The sequence below is a fragment of the Maniola hyperantus genome, chromosome 20 (genome assembly GCF_902806685.2).
Source record: "Maniola hyperantus chromosome 20, iAphHyp1.2, whole genome shotgun sequence".
NCBI classification, from domain to species: domain Eukaryota; kingdom Metazoa; phylum Arthropoda; class Insecta; order Lepidoptera; family Nymphalidae; genus Maniola; species Maniola hyperantus.
In genome coordinates, this window is record NC_048555.1 from 12,985,105 (window position 1) to 13,007,797 (window position 22,693).

Below are 22,693 nucleotides of genomic sequence, written 5' to 3' on the forward strand. Positions count from 1 at the left end.
AAAACACAGTTCTGATGAATCTACAATCTACATGCGACTCACATTCCTAACCTATAAATTTATTTATAAAGAAGGCATTTCGCTCACTATTAGAATATCTCACGAAAATGTATTAGGCAAATTTTAACAACTACCCACCAAAATTTATTTAAGCTTGTACTTCTCAAACACAGGATAAAGCCTCTACTCATTTGACTCTAGCCATTATAAAATATTTTAGAATTTTCACATCTTCAAAGTCAGAGTCAAAACGTTTATTCAAAGTAGGTAAAAAAATTACGCTATTTGATAGTCGGTTTGCATTTGTAAGATGATGATATAGCGGTGATAGTTTTTACGCGAACTTAAAACTAAAGCTACGACGGTTCCAAACGCGCCCAGGTCTGAGAAGAGCCCACAACTTTATTATCACCTTGTTTGTTGGTTTGTCCTTCAATCACGTCACAACGGTGCAACGGATTGACGTGATTTTTTGTATGAGTATAGAGAGTGACATAGGTTACTTTTTATCCCGGAAAATCAAAGAGTTCCCACGGGATTTTTAAAAACTAATTTCCCGCCGACAGTGTCGTGGACATCAGCTAGTACCTACCAGTATATATTTAAGTGCTGAAGTGGTTGTACTTAAGAAAAAAACCGGCCAAGTGCGAGTCAGGCTCGCACACTGAGGGTTCCGTCGTACTACAGTCGTATTTTTTCGACATTTTGCACGATAATTCAAAAACTATGATGCATAAAAATAAATAAAAATCTGTTTTAGAATGCACAGGTAAAGCACTTTCATATGATACCCCACTTGATATAGTTATCTTACTTTGAATATTGAAAATCCTAATTATTAATTCATGACCACAATTTTTTTTTGTGCGATCTAAGTCTAAATTCACGGTTTTCAGATTTTTTCCCTAAAGTCAGCTATAAGACCCACCTACCTGCCTAAATTCATGATTCTAGGTCAACGGGAAGTACCCTGTAGGTTTCTTGACAGACAGACAGACAGACAACAAAGTGATCCTATAAGGGTTCCGTTTCTCCTTTTGAGGTATGGAACCCTAAAAAAGTTTAAATTGATAAAATCCGATGTAGATCTAGTGACTGTAGTGTAAAGTATCGAGTAACAGTGGATCGATAGTCGATACCTACCGGTCGATCGCTCGCTCGATCAGGTGAGTGCAGCAGCGTGACGCCACCTGTGCTGCAGCGTGACTGCTGCGGCGAGGGGTCTGCCACATCCAATGATAGCTCATTAAATTGTGCGCACCGTGCGATACGGCGATGATGTTTCATTTTATAAGGGTAGGGTAACATTGCCAATCCGCACTGGGCCAGCGTGGTAGACTATATCCTGAGTACGGGTCTCCTCTCAGAATGGGGTTTGGGCCATAGTCTGCCAGCTGGCGCAGTAGATGAATTCACACACTTTTGAGAACAGTATGGAGAACTCTCAGGCATGCAGGTTTCCTCACGATTTAATTGTTTAAACGCATATAGCTCCGAAAATTAGAGATGCATGCCCGAGATCGAACCCCCGACCTTCCGAAAAGAAAGACGACGCGATGTCCTAACCACTAGTCTTAAACACCGCTTAAATCTAGTATACAGGTTGTAACCAGAACAGAACGCTAGCAAATCTTAGCGTTATTGTTATACTACCTAAACACAATCCTATACCAATAACCATTTGCCTCTTTGTGTAGTTTTAGTGATTTAGTATTTTTCAAACCCGCAATGCGTGCAAAACTCAGGTCAATGCCCCGCCTACGAGGCGGCATTGACTCCGAGTGGCCTACTTACGCAAAGTTCGTTGACCTCTAGCGTCATTCAGATGTTTTATTTGCAATACCTATATGGTAAACTTTTACAAAATTATAGGATTTTAAAAAAAAAATCGGTTTTTTGTGGTATCATAATATCAGTTATCATCAGTACTATCACTTGTCTTCGTTTGTCAACGTTCTGGTTATACACTGTAGGCAGTGTTTCCATATTATGTAAATCGAGAATTACCGTGTTGAAGGGTTAAAATTACGGTGTTTCTAGATTAAATTACGGTGGATTAGCTAAAAGAATACCGTGTAAATTACCGTGTCATTTTTAAAAGAAAAAAGTCACGAATTTGCTTTTTAATTAATTATTAATATTATTCTAAATCTGACTCTCCTAGCATAGCAATATCTTTTTCATAAACGGATTTATTCATATTAATATTTTGTTAAATCTCATTAATTTTACATCTCACTCCTTCCTAGTTGCTTGAATAAGGACGAAAATAGATTGCTGAGATTTGATGCTTAAACCGAGAGCAAGAGAAATGTTGCCATTACGAAATATGCTAACGTGACTGAGATTCGTACTCGTATTACGCAGTACTATATTATGAATTTTTAACGTGATTTTTGTATTATTATTTTTTTTAATTTATTTTACAGCCCTGGATAACAGTCCTTTAAGGCCTATTTTTGTATTACGGTGACACGGTCAACGTAATGGCCATATTACCTTGACGGTAGATTAGAACTGAATTACGGTGCATCTACGGTAATTACCGTGTACATGGAAACACTGACTGTAGGTATCTTTAATATTTTTTTTATCTTTTTGAATTAAACTAATACTGCACACATTCTAAACATTACCTGGTAATTTTCTGCGTGAGAGACATAATGATCCCCAACCTGCCCCAACCCTCGGGGCGCGGCGACCTTGGGGCCGCACCCCCCAACATTTAATTACAATTAACCCTTCAGCCGGGCGGGCCTGATGAACTTGTCACATCGTTAGGGGTATTAGCGTGTGATTAATTGACAAACGTTCGGGGTGGTTTTACCCCTTCAACCGCTTTAGTTAGGGTTGAAAGTGGACTTAAATAAATAATAGTGAACTTAAGTAAATAAGCTGTAATAGCCTAGTGGTTAGGACGTCCGCCTTCTAAGCGAGGGTCGGGGGTTCGATCACGGGCACGCACCTCTAACTTTTCGAAGTTATATGAGTTTTAAGTAATTAAATATCACTTGCTTTAACGGTGAAATAAAACATCGTGAGGAAACCTGCATGCCTGAGTTCTTTATAATGTTCTCAAAGGTGTGTAAAATCTACCAATCCGCACATTGCCAGCGTGGTAGACTATGGCCAAAACCCTTCTCACTCTGAGAGGAGACCCGTGCCCGACCCCGACCTTCCCACTAAACCCTTAACCACTAAAATCTATCAACACTTACTATCTATCTTATTCTATTCAAATTGTGTATCTTCAACTTACGGCCTATTTATTAGCGTGCAATCACTTCATAGAACAACTTAGAGGCACAATCTGCATGCTAAGCTATTACGTAGTTACACAACAGCTCTTAACAGCTACTTAAGCTGCGCGGCCACGGGTCAGCTCCCAGCGCGGTTCCGCGTGTCTTCCGCCTGCCATTATATGATTATTCGTCTTTCCCACCGTAGCTCTGCAATAGGGCTGCCACATTCACTTTTTAAAGTAAAAAAGAAATGCAAAAAAGAATGCTAACCTTTTTTGCAGACTACGCAGCTGGGAACAACGTCGTGTTGTTCCCAGCTGAGTCAAGCTTTTAAGCACTTTTGACGGTGTAGGAAAACATCGCTCGGGAGGATTACCTGTGGGCATTCTCCATTATATTCTCAAAGGTATGTGAAGTTTGGAAATCTACACTTAAACAGCCTAAGCTCTTCTCATTCTAAGAGAAAGCCCGTAGCGTAGCGGCAATGGGTTTTGACGATGATGATGAAACTCTCACAAGGGTTTCACGTTTGAAATAGAGCTATAGCGCGCACCACGAAATCCGTAAATTTGAATTTAAATGTATCAAAATCCGGTGCGGAATTAAATCCGCAGTGCGTGCGCTTCTATGTAGTTCACAGATTTTGCGGAAAAAAAAACATACGGAAAGTTACCCTGATGCGCGCTAGCTCTTAAAATTATAAATTGATTTGTTGAATGTGTGCCAGCCCTACAGTATTGAATGAGGAACGCTTTCTCAGATCACAGGACATGCTAACTGTCGTGTCGCATAATGATAACAGTTTATATACGGGCCATGGCGACCAATCCAGCTGTACCCTCTGTACTTGCCTACTCTTTACTATCATTTGTCATGCATATTCCTGGTGCTGGAATGGCGACCTCGCACCAAAAGACGCAGTGTTGGAAGACCCCCCCAAGTTGGACGGACGACATCAGACGAGTTGCAGGGAGTCGCTGGATTCAGGCGGCGCAAGTCCGTGACGTGTGCTGTGAAGACCTTCGCAGCAGTGGACGTCTATCGGTTGATGATGATGATGCATATTTCTACACCCTGTATTATAAAAGTCGTAATCAAAAATAATGAGAGAAAACGCTCGATTCCTTTTCACCCGACTACGGCTAAGCCAAAAGAAAGGGTTATGATTTTGGCACTTTATGTATGTATGTACGTTTGTATTTATGGGTGTTCCAATGTAGCGGCTAAACTAATGGGCCGATTTTGATGAATGAGGCGTCAATTGATTCGTTGTTATGGGCCGAGTGACATAGGATATTTAAATAAACAAATAGACATTTTATCAAAAACATTTTATTCTCTCGAAGTTACAAATAACTTAGAAACTTTACGTAATATTTATTCAAGTTTTACAATAGTTACAGTTGAATACCTATTTAACTTAGAAAACAAAAATAGTCACAGATGAACATTTTACACTTAGTAGAAAAAAAGGAAGGAAATAATTACATACGTTTTTCATCTCAAAGTCCCACTAATTAGGTAGTAGTTTTTAGTGATAATTTGGGAGAATTGTAACTGGAAAACCTTTGTAGTTTTTCTAAATGCTTGGTTATAAAATACAATAATGTGGATGCAATAAATAAATAGTACATAAATGAAGATATTTCGCAAGTAATTACTTATTGTACGGTACGTAGGAAGCATATAGATTGAAAACGAAACAACTCCTCGAAAAACAACACAACAAAATCCTTCACTAACCAGTTCTAAATATATTCGCATTTAATAATTAATTTATAGTGTTAAGTTAATTTACCACAAATGCATAATATAAGTAACTAGCAGTTGCCCGCGACTTCGTCCGCGTAAAATATCTGGTTTCTCATGAGATCAGAAATTTTCCCGCTGCAAAGGACTAACTAGCTACTCACTCAGTCTCACCCAGTCAGTGCACGGAACCCAGAATACCTAAATGCCAATTTCGACTCCCTTAGGGCCGGATTTTCTCAAATCCGTTTCTTAGCTGACACCTACGTTCTAGAAAGAACCTACCTTCCAAATTTCAAGTTTGTAAGCTTTATAGTTTCTGAGATTTCGTGATTAGTCAGTCAGTATGAATGAGCGAGTGGTATTTCGCTTTTATATATAGAGAAGATTATTGGAAAACATAAATATGAGCACGAGGAGTAGATTGTAGTCAACAGATTTTATGTATTGTTTCTAATATTGTCATTATTTGCAGATTGAGTGAAGAAAATTCTCATTTTACATTTTAACTCATATGTGTTGTAATTTGTAACTAATCTTAAGGCAATCTTAATTCTAGCTTAAATTATTATTCTTACAACGTATTTACAATTTGAACACACATTCCTGACATACAAAAATTGTATTACAAAATAATACAAGGCAGTTTTGTACTGAGTCTCTTTACATTTTCATAATAATCTCTTATCTACTAATTACAAACCCTTACATCTAACTGGCAAAGTGGGATATGTCCTAAATTAAACGTTTTTCAAACACGATATGAGTATATATACGTATTACAGAAGCTTAGAATCATCGTCACCATCATCATGATCAACCCGTCGCCGGCTCACTACAGAGCACGGGTCTCCTCTCAGAGTGAGAAGGGTTTTGGCCATGGTCTACCACGCTGGCCATGTGCGGATTGGTAGACTTCACACACCTTTGAGAACATTATGGAGAACTCTCAGGCATGCAGGTTTACTAACGATGTTTTCCTTCACCATTAAAGCAAGCGATATTTAATTAATTAAAACGCACATATCTCCGAAAAGTTAGAGGTGCGTGCCCGGGATCGAATCTCCGACCTCCGATTAGAAGGCGGACGTCCTAACCACTAGGCTATCACAGCTCAGCTTAGAATAGATATGTAAATAAAAAAATTATATATTTATATATAATTTTTCGGTAATTTAAAGCTGGATTTTCGACCACCGAGGTCGTTTTAAACCCCTTTTGCAAAATATTTAATGTTTGCAAAAAATAACCCTTTTCGATATCCGTCAATAGAAAAGGTATATCCCGGCGAATGTGATGGCATTCAGCGACGGATTAAGTATACAATTATAGAATGAGATAGATTTGTTCGAAATCCTTTAATTTCGCCTTTTATACTGAAGGCATAATGTCCGCGTGTATGTCAAAACATGGTTACCGACATGCGCCTGCGATTGCCATCTGCTTAATATACTATTTGTCAGTTACACCCCTTTTCCAAGGAAGACATTTTTCTTACATAATGCTATTTATTTATATACTATGGCATGTAGGGGGGGCTACAACAACTATATGTAGATACTAGCTATCCGCGTAAAGAAAGTAGTATAGTGCTCTCTCTGTTACGTAATCCCATACAAATGATAGAGACAAAAATCTTAGTGGGCGTTAACCATTTTGGGTCACCGACCAATCACAAACTCATAAACATGTTTTCAAAAAACATTCGAAATTCAATTCGAAAACGTTTTCAAAAACATTCGAAATTCAAATTAGAAAACATAGTTTCGTTTGTGATTAGTTGGTTATCAAAATAGTCGGCACCCACTGAGATTTTTGTCTCTATCTTTTGTATGTGATTACGTAACAGAGAGAGCGCTATACCAACTTCTTTCTGTGGATAGAGTTAAAATTATCAAAAAGTCAGTCTTTCGCTCGGAGGTTGATGTCACTAGGAGGGAGGCACGATGAGGAGCCAAGATCACGAAATGATGCAGTTCTTATCGTGTTGGGCATTCTTCCTCTGCCTCTCTCGCTTCGCACACGCCACGGCGTCATTCGGAACATACGATATCCTAACTCCCCCGTACGCTCTTCTAGTAGGCAAGGTATACGACTCCGTCGACGAAGAAGACGAAGAACAGGTACTGCAGTAGCTATTTGCGTCGTCATCTCTGACCTTCTCTTTTTTGACCGGTTCATCAGGTTCAAACGCTTCATTGTCGTCCCCACAAAACCTGACCGTTCTGCCTCCTCTAGGCTTCCTAGCTTTGCCGTCAACCAGCGTTAGCTCCGGCATTGAAGTGGAGTGCCCAGGAGTGACGACAGTTTGTGCTTCTACAGGATGAGGTGGCTTCCAATTCAAATCGGGAACGTCAGTTATTTCCTCGGAAGTTGGGGAAGGCTGTATTTGGTGTTCCGTCATGGATTGTTCCAACCTGAGATCCGCTAAAGCTCTATCTAGGCTGAGGCAAGCGTGTGGCGGTGGGGGGTGGGGCGGAGGGGTTTCTAACGCCATGGAGCCGCTTGGCTCTGAATCGGCATCTATATTGTGTGGGGAAGGTTCTCTCTGTGGCGATCTACTTGTCGGTGATTTTGGTGACGGTATCCTTCTCGGTCGAGGAACTCGAGGCGGCCGCGGACCGGGGCCCGAGGAGTCGGACGGTGTGGGAGGCTCACCTTTGGAACACGCTATGGAACAGAAGATGGCTCCTTTTCGTGGTAGGAACGGGCGACCTAGCAAGCTCGCTCGACAGGTATGGCAAGCGAAGCATCGTTCCGTCGCGTGCCAGTGTTGCCCCTCGTGGGACATCTGACCTTGGTCGACGCCTATGGGCTCGCCGCACGCGTCGCAATACTCCGCGAAGCAGTTGTCGAAGCACGGCAAGCAATAGGGCCTCGCTTCCCTCATGATGTAGCGTTGTCCGCCGAGCTGCTTGGAGCATTCGGCACAAGCGAAGTGCTTCATATGCCAAGCTCTGCCTTCCGCCTCCGTGCACTCGTCGGCCAGGATGATCTGCGAAAGATACGCTCCAATTAGGCAACAGAACAAAAATCGGTTAAGTGCAAGTTGGACTTGCACACGAAGGGTTCCGTACCATCGTACAAGATATAACTCTTTTAATTTTTTTAATTGTCATAGCAGCCATTTTGAAATTTTTATTATTTGTTGTTATAACGACAACAAACACATTTTGTCATAATTTTAACCCTCAGTTTATTACAGTTCACAGTAGAAATAAAATAATTTATAGGGAGTCAAGAAGGCGCCCCGGGAAAATACTAAGACCAAACGGGAGTCCTGAGAGCAGAGAAGTTGGTGGGGCCATGGGAGGTGGAGGGATGTCCCTGGGTCACGAGACAGACAGACGGACGGACGGACGGCTGTCGAAAGCTTAGTAATACGGTCCCGTTGGCAACCTTCGGGTACGGAACCCAAACAAATGACCCGCGTAACGACTGTCGTATCGTATGACAGTGGACAATAATTCGGTCTTAATTACCCTCTTGAATACATTGTGAACTTTTTATGCAATGTTTCGAAACGATTTAATTTTTTTCATACACAATTAAGCAACTAACGAAAGATGTGCGCGTCGACGGCGGAGATTGCATATATTAGTAAGGCGATAGTAATCATTATAAAATTACTAGATGTTGCCTGCGATTTCGTTTGCGTGGATTTAGGTTTTTTAAAAATTTCGTGGGAACTTTTTGATTTTTTGGAATGGCAAGTAATTCAAAAAAACCCGACTGCGGTTTGCCTTAGCCTGCACATTCATCATCATCATCATCATCAACGGATAGAGGTCCACTGCTGGACATAGGTCCCTTGTGGGGACTTCCACACGCCACGGTCACACGGTTCACATTACTTAAAGCGTATAAAATCAGCCATTTTGATTTTAAGATTTTTATGTACCCAGTGACACTTCTGCCATCTAGACGAATCTATTGACTTATCATTTATCAAAATCGGTTGAGCCGTTGAGTAGTTATAAGCGGTCATACATACAGATTAAAAACATAACCCTCCTTTTGGGCTTCGCCGCAGTTATGTAAAAAGTAGCCAATATCAGTTTCCAGGATGCTGTCATGATGTCCGCGGCTTCTTCGGTGTGAATTTAGGTTTTTCAAAACCCCCTGGATGCTCTTTGATTTTCAGGGTCAAAAGTAACCCTATGTCCCTCTCCGACATGCGAGCTATCTCTGTAGGTACATCTTCATGATCAACCCATTATCGGCCGACTACTGAGCCGGGTCTCCTCTTAGAGTGAGAAGAGTTTAGGCCATAGTCTGCCACGCTGGCCCAATGCGGATTGGCTGACTTCACACATCTTTGAGAACATGGAGAACTCTCAGGCATGCAGGTTTCCTCGCGATGTTTTCCTTCACCGTTAAAGCAAGTAATATTAAATAACTCCGAAAAATTAGTGGTGCGTACCCGGAATCGAACCCCCGATCTCCCGAAAAGAAGACGGACGTCATACTCATAGGCATAACCACTGTATCACCGCTGTAGGTATTTAGTTTCGTCAAAATCGGTTAAATGGATGGGCTGTAAAAAGCTATCAGACACACAGACACACAGTCACACTTACCCATTTATAATGTTAGTTGTGTGATTATGATAACAATGAATTTTCGCTATTACTTATTGGGGCAAAGACCTAAAGTTATTGACGTCACGTTCGCAGTCATTATACCTTAGTTGTTTATAGCAACTATACAAATTAGCTGTTATAACTTATAACAAAAAAATCTACAATCTAGATACATGATGTTAATTTCAGACTAATTCTCACTGTTTTTTAAAAGTTAAAACACGGAAATTTACTAGATTCCACGCCGTGTTCCTATGTAAAAAGTATAAAAACTATACTAAAAACTACTACTGTACTATAAAAAAAAGTTGAACTATGTAGGTAGGGAAAATAGGTAGGAATTGAAGTTCGTATAAGGACTACCATGTCACATTACAAGCATGCAGGTTTCCTCACGATAGAATAGAATAGAATAAAATACATTTTATTGCATTAACTGTGTAGGTTATGTTTTCCTTCACTGTTAAAGCAAGTGATATTTAATTACATAAAACGCACATAATTCAGAAATGTTAGAAGTGCGTGCCCGGGATCGAACCCCTTACCTCCGATTAGAAGGCGGACGTCCTAACCACTAGGCTATCACAGCTTAAATGAACGTACCTACTAACCTAGGTTGAATTCTCTGTGCCTATTAATATTTATACAAGATTTCCCAGATGTAAGTAATTTTCTCAGATGTTCTATAAACAACATTTTTAAAAGAAATCTTGGAAATTTTAGAAATTAGCTAGAATCAAATCAAAGGGAAACGACCATAAAACAAACTATTTTAACCAAGGAAGTGTCACATCTCTTTGAAATTAAGCGAATCAAATACTTTCAACACCCTAATAAAGTGACATCAAAATCGGGTCAGCTTCACCGCGGCGCTCGGTCAGCCCCCCTCTAATTAATCCATATTCGGCTCGGCTAATTAATTAGCCGGTAAACATGGCTAATTGGGCTTTGTACGTTATCACTAGGTTCAGTGGTCGACCCCAGGAAAGTTCCCTGGACACAATGGGTTCCCACGCCGAGGTTATACATTTCGTACGTTCGTTAGTGGCCTACAGAGTTATTAATATTTAAAAACCGGCCAAGTGCAAGTTAGGCTCGTGGAACGAGGGTTCCGTACTACAGTCGTATTTTTGCGACATTTTGCACGATAATTCAAAAACTATGATGCATAAAAAAAATAAAAAAAAATAAAAACCTGTTTTACAATGCACTGGTGAAGACCTTTCATATGATACCCCACTTGATATAATTATCTTACTTCGAAAATTGAAAATACTATTAATTCATGACCACATTTTTTTTTGTGTGATGTAACCACAAATTCAAGGTTTTCAGATTTTTCCCCGAATGTCTGCTTTATAGCAGCTACCTAGCTGCCAAATATCATGATTCTAGGTCAACGGGAAGTAACAGGTTTCTTGACAGACAGATAGACAACAAAGTGATCCTATAATGGTTCCGTTTTTCCTTTTGAGGTACGGAACCCTTAAAACGGTACCTGTCGCTAACTGGCTGCCGGCTGGCGCTAACATTATGAGACGTGTGTAGTTTTGAATTAGGGCTTGTTTTGGCCGTGTTCCGAATGATAAGGAATATCAGACATTTTCATTTATCAAACTACATGTTAAAATTTGCTTTTTAAACGACTGCCAAAAAAAAAGTAATTTTTCATGTATGTGAGTTTTTCTTTCACAACTAGCTTATGCTCGCGACTTCGTCCGCGTGTACTACACAAATTTCAAACCCCTATTTCACCCCCTTAGGGGTTGAATTTTCAAAAATCCTTTCTTAGCGGACGCCTACGTCATAATAGCTATCTGCATGCCAAATTTAAGCCCGATCCGTCCAGTAGTTTGAGCTGTGCGTTGATAAATCAGTCTGTCAGTCGATCCGTTGCTTCATAGAGACGTGATTAAAGGACAAATCAATAAAGCAACAAACACTTTCGCATTTGTAATAGTAGTGATTCCAAATTTTTTAGGTTCTTGTAATAATTGTTCTTTACAATATTTTTTCTCATTTATGTAGTTAAAATTTACGTTCAATCTTTTCTAATCCGTATATCTAATAGTGAATCCATATAATAGTTACAACTACCTAAACCTAATGAAGAGAGCCGGCTAGAATCTGACTATTTTCTTCAAAAATTAAGTAGGTACTTAAATACACAATTCCAACGTGGTTTTGTCTGACAGATGTGAGATGACAGTGTAGCAGAAAAAACAAGGCTTTTAGAATATAACAATGGTTATTTCGTGCTAAAAATCTAGGTCTCACATTTCATACATGGGTTTTAATTTAACTTTAGATAACGCAGTAACACTACATAGTAACGAAGTGTATTTTGTAAAGATGGACTTACTGGCAAATCATTTTCATTTGTTGAAGTTATTATTTTACTTAACAATGATTTCATAAACGATTTCTCACGGAGCGATTTTTCAATTTTCGCGCTTACAATCGTTTGTTGAGTTATGATCATGACTTCGTTTGCGTGGAATTAGGTTTTTTAACAATCCCGTAGGAACTCTTTGGTTTTCCGTAATAAAAAATAGCCAATCGCTCTCCAGGTTTATCTATACCTACCCATGCAAAAAAAATCACGTCAATCCGTTGCACCGTTGCGACGTGATTGAAGGACAAACCAACAAACAAACACACACGCATTTATAATAAGGGTACTAATTAATAGTGCTGATATTTCACAGGCGATTTTTGACTGAAAAGGATTTTTGCACTTATGATCCGAAAATTCACATTTAGTGAAACGTCGCAAACGATTTATTGCTACACTTTCTAACAATGGCTTATTATAATAGGGTATCTAGCAATGCGAGAGTTCTCACTCGTACGCTCTATCTTCATCTCCTTCTCCTCTAACCATTAAGCGGAATTAAAATAAATGTAATAAATGATGTTGCTACGTGATTTTTCACATGCTATGCTACTTTAAGTAAGGTAGCAAGTGTTACGTAATATGAAAAGGCTTTTCACGTGATTTTTCACATGCTAATTGTGAAATAGTCCACCTCTACACTATAGTAGTTCTGTAAGAGGCTTGTTCCCTGGGTTAGAGCCAATAGGTCGCCTGTCTCTCACTGCATGCCGGCGCTGGGAGCCGCGTTATCTCTCTCACTATCAAGCGGTTATTGTCTACCGCTGAAGTTTCAACAATTACTTTAACTTTTAACTATAATTATAATTTATATTTGAGAAATTTTGAACACCGTTTTGAATATATTGTGACGTCAGGCATGATGTGTATGTTTGATTTTCAACGGCGCGCGGCCCAGAATTTCTCAAAATTGATCTTTCGAATATAATTTCGAGAAACGCAGTTTAATAAATAGTTCACCGCTGTGTTCAGATATCTGCAATGTTAATTATTTTAACTAGCTTATGCTCGCGACTTCGTCCGCGTGGACTACACAAATTTCAAACCCCTATTTCACCTCTTTAGGGGTTGAATTTTATCTGACCTCCGATTAGAAGGCGGATCTCCTATTCACTAAGCTGTCGCAGCTTCAGGAAATCCGGATAGGAGACATTATAATTTGACACGTGGTAGAAACATAGTAGTAGTGGCAGAGGAGTGTTTAGGAAACACCAGCCACGTGGTCGCGCTGCACTGTGCCGTGTGCCGTGTGCCGTGTGCCGTGTGCCGTGTGCCGTGTGCCGTGTGCCGTGTGCGCAACGCAGGCGCTCCTCACGTGCCGGTGCCGATTGTGATGGAATTTGTATGAATCATGGTGTGCTGTTACACGGATCTAGCTCTGTGTGTGATTATTAAATAATAGGACGACTATATGACTGCACGACCCGCCCCGGCTTCCCACGGATAGCTTACTACAATTTTTGCAGGCATCTACAATTTTTGCAGAGATCTCTAATTTTTTAGGGTTCCGTACCTCAAAAGTAAAAAGGAACCCTTATAGGATCACTTTGTAGTCTGTCTGTCTGTCCGTCGTGTCTGTCAAGAAAACCTATAAGTGCACAAGTAAAGGAATAAATTCGAAAACCGTGATTTTGTTGTTACATCACGAAAAAAATTAAAATGTGTTCATGAACAAATAATTAGTATTAGTATATTATTTAAAAAAACCGGCCAGAAGCGAGTCAGGCTCGCGCAACGAGGGTTCCGTACTACAGTCGTATTTTTTCGACATTTTGCACAATAATTAAAAAACTATGATGTACAAAAATAAATAAATATCTGTTTTAGAATGTACAGGTAAAGACCTTTCATATGATACCCCACTTGATATAGTCACTCACTTCGAAAGTTGAAAATACTAATTATTAGTTCATGACCACAATTTAATTTTTTTTGTGTGATCTAACCCTAAATTCACGGTTTTCAGATTTTTCCCCAAATATCAGCTATAAGCTCTACCTACCTGCCAAATTTCATGATTCTAGGTCAACGGGAAGTACCCTGTAGGTTTCTTGACAGACCGACAGACAGGCAGACAGACAGACAACAAAGTTACCCTAAAAGTTACGGAACCTTAAAAATAGAGATCGCTACGAAAATTGTAATAAGCTACCCGTGCGGTAATATAAGCCGGGGCGGGTCGCTAGAACACTATAATTTTCAAAAAACTTTAGTCCACCCCCGAAACGTAAGCTTTTACTTAGTATTTTTCTTTTTTAGAAGTTTCAACCATTTTTTAAAGTATGTATGTAGTTGATATTCATAGACATTGCTTTACCTATTTATTCCAATTTTCATTATATTCACTTTATCCTTTAAAGTTGTACAGGAAAACCTGTGTAAATGGTTATTAATCACTGAAGCAGAAATAGTGTAGTTATTTAAAGTAGCTTCAATCAAATTGACGTAAGAATATAATATAATACGTAAGTAAACGGTTTGTTTGTTTCGTTATCGGACTGAACTCTCACAGACCTTACCTTTTTTTTTTCTCGTGAGGAAAATCCATCATGGATGCCACCGGGGTTATGTCGGACTCCTACCGACTAAACACGTCACGAAGTTTGGCATGCAGACAGCAGATTTTTGAAAATTAGACCCCCAAGGGGGTGAAATAGGGGTTTGAAATTTGTGTAGTTCATGCGGATGAGGTCGTGAGCATAAACTAGTTTTTTTATATGCCCTGAGTACCTACCTACGCTAGACCACCGTGTGTGATAAGTAAATACCGCATTGCTGTCTGTACTTACACTGCACCGCCTGCACTGCATTGTTCTTGACATTTTGGTGAAAAATTATAGCCAGGTGTCTAAAAGGTTAAGGTTTTGTTTAACAGACTGAAGTGTTTCTAATAGTATTGTTGACCTCTAGCAAATTATGGCACACACTTAAGGGCTCGATTGCGAAAACTAGGTTCCCAGTGGGGTCAACAATTCAGGCGAAACTTGTTTCATAGCTAAACTACTTTAATTCATTACTTATTCACGAGAGTTGCAGTCCAAAATCCAAATCAAATCCACGCGAAGTCAAAGGCTGATGATGCTAAAATTCATAACTATTTTCTACTAATTTTATAAATACGAAATGGTGTCCATGGTCCATCCGTTTAACCGATTTTAATGAAATTTGGTACAGAATTAGTTTACAGTATACACTCCGGGACAGACATAGGCTACTCAAAATCAAAGAGTTCCTACGTGGTTTTTAAAACCCCGCGCGGGCTAAGTGAAGGGGCATCAATGAAATAAATTTTATCGAAATTGAATTGAAATAAAATACAAAAGTGTGTCCATTTCTTGGTTTGTTGGTTTGTCCTTCAATCACGTGTGCCACTGAGAAATCTACATAGATGGGATCAATGGATTGGCATGATCTTTTTCATACATAAATGAAAGGAGAGGAACATAGGCTACCTATTATTCCAGAAAATCAAAGAATTCCCACGGGATTTTTAAAAGAGCGGGTATCAGCTAATTGCTGTTGATAAAAATGGTTTTAGATTAAAAGATAATTAATATCTGCATAAATCCTATGGCGCACATATCGCGAGCTGTCATCGCGTGTCGCTAGTGTGGGGCGTGCTTTATGATCGTCTGACACGCTACCCGCGATCGCACGTACCTTTTTACTTGTTTCACATAAAATAATTTCTTGTTACTAGGCGCGTTTAAAAAAATTGGTGATGACTGATAACCTAGTGGTTAAGACGCCCCTCTCCTATTCGGGAGGTCGAGGGTTCGATCCCGGGCAGCGACAATGCATGGATTCATACACCGTACGTTTACAGAGTTTTAGTGAGTTGACATAGAATCATGAAATTTGGTAGGTAGGTCTTATAGCACAAATAAAGGAAAAAATGCAAAAACTGTGAATTTGTAGTTACATCACAAAAAAACTAAAATGTGTTCATGATAAAATAATTAGTATAAAAAAGATAACTATACCAACTTAGAATGTGCAGGTAGCCCTTTCATATCTTTGTATCATATAGGTAGCCCTGTACATTCTAAAACAGATTATACATTTTATTTTTATGCATCATTTAAGTCTTTGATTTATCATGCAAAATGTCGAAAAAAATACCCGAGTACGGAACCATCGGTGCGCGAGTCCTACTTGCACTTGGCCGGTTTTTGTTACACGACCTCCCGAAAAAAGTTAGTATGTAATGGCCGTGTATGCCGAACACAAATTAAACGTTTATTTAACTAATGAGATTACTTGCGGTCTCTTTGCGGTCAGTAATTATTGTGAACATCGTAATATTTTGTTGCTAATTACAAATTATCAATTTATTGAGTCAATTACATAACGGATGACCTTGTTTCGTCCATTAAATTACGATGTAAGTACGAGTAATTTTGTTTCTAAATAAAATACAAGGTTAAAATACAATAAAATACAAAAGTGACACCTTAATAATTAAAGATTCCATTTTTTTCAGATAATTTTATTCATCATCATATACGTCCACAGTCCACATATAATCTATATATTTATCAAAGTCAAAGCTGACTGACTGACTGACTGATCTAGTGTGTCTGTCTGTCTGCCTGCTAGCCTTTCACGGCCCATCCGTTCAACCGATTTTGACGAAATTTAGTACAGAGATAGCTTGCATCCTGGAGAAGGAAGGACATAGGCTAACTTTTATCCCGGAAAATCAAAGAGTTCCAACGGGATTTTTAAGAAACCTAAATCCACGCGGACGAAGTATAAATAAATAGTAATAAATATTTCAAAATTGCCGCCATGAAAATTAACAGAAATTAAAAAGTGTTATTTCTTGTATGATGGTGCGGAACTCTTCGTGTGCGAGTCCGACTCGCGCTTGACCGATAGTTTAATCGCGGGCATTAGGTGTAGCGTGCTGGCTAGGGTTCCCTGTCGCATGTTCCACGAGCACCACGAGCCCACAATCGCGCATACCTATCGCTCCTCATCGGCATAACACAATTTTGTGAAATTAATTATTATTTATGGTTGCCCGCAGTATGGCCGCTATAACCCACTTTATATTACTTACTTCCCCCTAACTATTTTATATTTTACTAGCTTATGCTCGTGACTTCGTCCGCGTGGACTACACAAACTTTAAACCTCTATTTCACCCCCTTAGGAGTTGAATTTTCAAAATCCTTTCTTAGCGGATGTCTACGTCATAATAGTTATCTGCATGCTAAATTTCAGCTCAATCCGTCCAGTAGTTTGAGCTGTGCGTTGATAGATCAGTCAGTCAATCAGTCAGATCTCTAGCGTCCGTCAGATGTTTTATTTGCAATATATCGTGAACTTTTACAAAATATAGGATTTTTTAAATTGATTTTTCGTGTTTTCTTTTTGTGGTATCATATCAGTAATCACCTGTCACCTGCCTGTTGCATTTGTGTAAAGTAGGTACATGAATACAAATATAAATATAAACACATAAAGTATTATGTATACAGAATACTTTCTGTATACATAATATACATAACAACTGAATACTTTATGTATACAGAATACTTTCTGTATATATAATATTAAACATAAAAACTCAATACTTTATGTATACAGAATACTTTCTGTATACATAAAGTATAATATACAACATTCTATATGTGAGCCAATAAACAAAGCCCTTTGAATCAGACAGATTATAATCAGCAAAAGATTACAATCGTAATAATACAAAGCTATGCAAATATGATGTTCCACCGAATATATGCGTTCACGTGTGCTAACAATTTAACCATTTCAAAATTACTTTCGCGCAAAAATGCATTTTGCATTTCTATAGCTAATTGAGTGAAATAACTTTTCTTCCGGGAAATTTGTATGCCTTTTTAAAGTTGCTAAGTACCGTGTTATAATAACTGACATCGCTAATAATTACATCATGTAATCGTTTTTGTATTTGCATATCGCTTTCGAATAAATTTTGTAAAAATCGAAATAAATTTTGTTTTTTGACAAAAGTAGGCATGATGTAATGTGCAGACGTACGCATTGAGGGTCAAACCTCTGTGGTTTTTTTTTTACAATGCGTACTACCTATTATATGTAAATTTTCTTGTATGTCAATAATAATAATAAAAAAAAAGTCATTAATTATTATTTTCTTGAGTTGTTTGTAATTTTGAATACCTACCGACAATATCAGTACCCATATTATAAATGCAAAAGTGTGTTTGTTTGTTGGTTTGTCCTTCAATCACGTCCGTACCATCGTACAAGATTATGTACTTTTTAATGGCTGTCATTTTGAAATTTTTATTATTTGTGGTTATAGCGAAAATCTGCCCCCTAATTGTGTAAGAATAACCATTTCATGGCTATCGCAATCGTCAAGAAATTCTGCCCTTTGATTGGTTGATTCGCTGTTTACATTTTTTCACAGCCAATCAAAGGGCAGAATTCTTGACGATTGCGATAGCCATGAAATGGTTATTATTACACAATTGGGGGGCTGAATATATAAAAGGAAAAGGTGACTGACTGATCTAGCAACGCACAGCTACTGGACGGATCGGGCTGAAATTTAGCATGCAGATAGCTATTATGACGTACGCATCCGCTAAGAAAGGATTTTTGGAAATCCTTTGCAAGGGGGTGAAATAGGGGTTTGAAATTTGAGTAGTCCACGCGGACGAAGTAAGAGAATAAAATAAAACGGAACTAGTAAATTAATGCTTATTTATTATGGGTATATAAACTATATTTGAAGAGTTATTCGTACCAGTCTGTTAATAAAGATTAAAAGTAGTGTAGCTAAATTAGTAACGTTTTATGAAACTTAATTCTAGCGCTATAAAAATTATAATAAAAAGCCCACTTTATACAGCTCTAATCACAGGCCCCATAAGCCCAATCATAATCGAGTTCCTGGCCTGAGTTCATACGAAATTACGAGGAAAGACCGAAATTAAAACATATTTACACGAAATATAGTAAGTAGTAATTTTCTTACAATCTAGGTTTATACAAAAAACCTAGTAATTTCATTACAACTACCCACAAATTTGGTACCATCAATAACATTGCCTAGCGCTTTTACGTCAACATAGGGCTTTCCGATAAAAATCAGAACTAAAACCCGATCACTCTTAATAAACTGTGAAATACTTATAACTAACTGATAAGCTGACACGCCCCGGCTTCGCTCGGGTGGAGTTTAGAAAATTGAGGGGGAGGTTGAATTAAATTTTTCTCTCCGTAAGAACCATCCTTGTACTTCAAGGAATATTATAAAAAAAAATTAGCGAAATCGGCTCAGCGGTTCTCGAGATTTGCGATGAGCAACACAATATATTATAGACTAGCTTATGCTCGCGACTTCGTCCGCGTGGACTACAAAATTTCAAAACCCTATTTCACCCCTTTAGGAGTAAAATTTTCAAAAATCCTTTCTTAGCGGATGCCTACGTCATAATAGCTATCTGCATGCCAAATTTCAGCCCGATCCGTCCAGTAATTTGAGCTGTGCGTTGATAGATCAGTCAGTCAGTCAGTCAGTCACCTTTACCTTTTATATATATATAGATTTTTCTTGTACATTTTTTTCTCATATCCACACTAAAATTGTTTTCTTTCGCGTGGTATATTTTATTACTAGCTGATGCCCGCGACTTCGTCCGCGTGGATTTAGGTTTTTGAAATCCTGTGGGAAGTCTTTGATTTTCCGGGATAAAAAGTAGCATATATGTCACTCTCCAGGTCTTTAACTACACCCATGCCAAAATCTCATTAATGAAAATCGGCTCAATAGTTTTGGCGTCACATAAATAAAAACATACCTACTTACATCATCATATCATGATCAACCCATCGTCAGCCCACTACTGGTACACGGGTCTCCTTTCAGAAAGAGAAGGGTTAAGGCCATAGTCTGCCACGCGGGCTTAGTGCGGATTGACATACATAGATAAGACTGTTAAAACCATAATCCTCCCTTTGGATTTGCAGTTGTCGGGTGAAAAGAGGGTTAACCGCTTTCGACCCAAATCCTTATCGCTTCCGGTGGGGGCTGTTTCCTCCCCGGGCCACTCACAAAGCCCTCCGTGGCCAGTTTGATAGGCCACTTGATTTATTGGCCGCAACTGTTGGGGTCAAGGGACTCGACATGGAAATTCGTGTATAAAATACATCGACAGCTAAATAATGGACGCACAATTGCCTTGATGAAGTAAAACTTTGCTAGGCGCGACTTGAGAGTAGGTTAGCCAGATCTTTTTCGGACGAAAGGATATTCTTTAAATTTATGACTGTAATTAACAATATATCTTTAAGACTTTTACTTACCTATTAGTAATACTAATTTTAATTTCTAATAGATAATACAATCTGTAATTTATCATGTTCTTATAAAAAAAACGTTATTTATTATTATCAATAAAGCCTAATTTACACGTATTAAGTTTTTTTTATTTTATTATTACAATAAAACTTAAAGCTAGCCTTATCTAATTACTATATAAATCATGACCGCGTGGAATGGTGCCAAGAATACTGGCTGCATTTCCGCGCTGGACAGCCAGGCTGATCCGTTGCGCAAAAAATGAGCCAGCCCTTCTGTCACCAGATGAGGCTATTAATCGCGGTGAAATGTCTCGTAAAAATTTTTTAGCACTAAGACTCCATGGCCCCAGGGTCTCCACGGCAAACGGCACAAAAATGTAACTCTCTATAAGAGAGGCATACTTACTTGCGCCGCTTGCCGTTTTCAGCTGTTTCTGCTGCGGCTCCCGGTCTTGAGTTTTAAGTTTATTAGTAGTATTAAGTTGTTTAGTAGTTAACTAATTTTTAATCTTATAGGTTTTCTTGACGAACACGACGGACATACAGACAGACAACAAAGTGATCCTACAAGGGTTATTTTTGCTTTTGAGGTACGGAACTCTAACAATTTCATGATCTAAGACAATCTGAAGTAACAACGTCGCTATCGACAGATTACGGATAGATTGCTTATTAATCGATAAACCTATCAAGTAGTGAAGTGGGCAATCATTGTGTTCGCGAAGGGTGAAGGAAATTGGCGGTATATCCTGCGGAACTGCGATACTATCGCGGAACCCTCCACCCTGTAGTGCGTAGGGGCCATCGAGCACGTGACAACATAACGTATGTCTGAACGAGTTGTTTGGCGCTCATCCTAAATCGTTAAACGATTACGCCTTTATCCATTGTCTTTTTGAAAAAAATAATGGTGTACTAAACGACGCCCCCGTGGATTTACGTTTTTAAAGATCCCGTGGGAACTCTGAAAATTTCCAGGATCAAAAGTAGCCTATGTCCGTCTCCGGAATGCAAGCTATCTTTATACCAAAATTCAACAAAATCAGTTAATCGGATGGGCCGTCTAAAGCTAGCAGACAGACAGACAGACAGACATACTTTCGCATTTATAATATTGGAATGCTCATTTTTTAATCCGTTGAAGGTTTTCTACGAAAAAATATTTTACTATCACCCGGTGAAGCAGCAATGTAAAACCAACCAACCTCGGTGGCTATCATTTAGTGTTAGACACTGAGTTAGCGAATCAACGAGCAGGTGTACATCAGATCCACAAACAGCTTGTGGCACGAGCTGTGGACTTAGATCTAAGTTGTGGTAGCCTACTAGTAGTTAGGACGTCCGCCTTCTATTCGGAGGTCGGGGTTTCGATTCTGGGCACGCACCTCTAACTTTTCGGAGTTATGTGCGTGAAGGAAAACATCGTGAGGAAACATCGTGCTTGAAAGTTCTCCGTAATGTTCTCAAAGGTGTGTGAAGTCTACCGATCCGCACATGGCCAGCGTGGTAGACTATGGCCAAAACCATTCTCACTCTGAAAGGAGACCCGTGCTCTGTCACTATAGACGCCAGCTCACTAGCCGGCGATGGGTTGATCATGATGATGATGATGATGATGATGATGATGATGATGATGTTATCTACGACGAATATCCTCTTTACAAGTATAAGTATTCTCACCTTTTTCGAAAGCTGCATAGCGTCGCTACTAGATGGCATTAACAGTCGCTTCCGTACTGAGTGAACATATTACATATCACAAGTTTCGTCACTGGCAGTAAGCGAACCGTAGCCTAGAGGTCATGACGTCGGGCGCGAACCCATAAGACGTAAGTTCGAATCCTGCCGGTCCGCAATTTTTAATATGTATTTAAAATGATTTAGATATTCTCACCTCATCACACGCTGAGCAGCGTGGCTTCAGAGTCTCAGCGTGGTGTCTCCCGCAGAAGAGCCGGCCGTCCTTCCAGAAGTAGACCAGGTCCACCAGCAGCTCCTGGCAGGTGCTGCAGACGAAGCAGGCAGGGTGCCAGCGCGCGGAGGGGCCCGCGCGAGCCGCTGACACGCACATGTCACCAGCTGACATCGACTCTTCACACTGTTGGACAACAGAAAACAAACGAACTCGTAAGGAATTTTTTGGAAGTTAGACAATGTAAAGATATTGAAATGAAATGCAATATGAAATGAAATGAAATAATTTATTTGTGTGAATATGGGAAGACAAGGTGTTTACAATAGAGAGTTGCCAACATATCCAGTCAGGAAACCCAGACGTACAAATGTTTTGACAAAGTAGGCAGTACATCAGATAAGAATATAATATTGTGTCAAAGATATAAATGTCTGTCAGTCAATAATATTAATAACTTAATCAAATTCATTCTAATTCTTGTGCTTAAATTCTA

At 39.1% G+C, this 22,693-nt stretch overlaps 1 protein-coding gene across 4 annotated transcripts in view; it reads right to left on the minus strand.

Moving 5' to 3' along the window:
• Positions 1 to 4,557: 4,557 nt before the first annotated feature.
• The window catches only part of LOC117991625 (protein prickle-like), a 363,781-nt gene continuing 345,645 nt past the window's right edge, over positions 4,558 to 22,693 (minus strand). For all 4 annotated transcript variants that reach the window (XM_069505430.1, XM_034979220.2, XM_069505428.1 and 1 more), the window contains 2 exons: positions 22,180 to 22,383; positions 4,558 to 7,986 (listed from right to left, as the gene is read on the minus strand). In XM_069505430.1, coding sequence (XP_069361531.1) covers positions 6,952 to 7,986; positions 22,180 to 22,383 — 1,239 coding nt within the window. In that variant the 3' untranslated portion in view covers positions 4,558 to 6,951. The remainder of the gene's footprint in view (positions 7,987 to 22,179; positions 22,384 to 22,693) is intronic.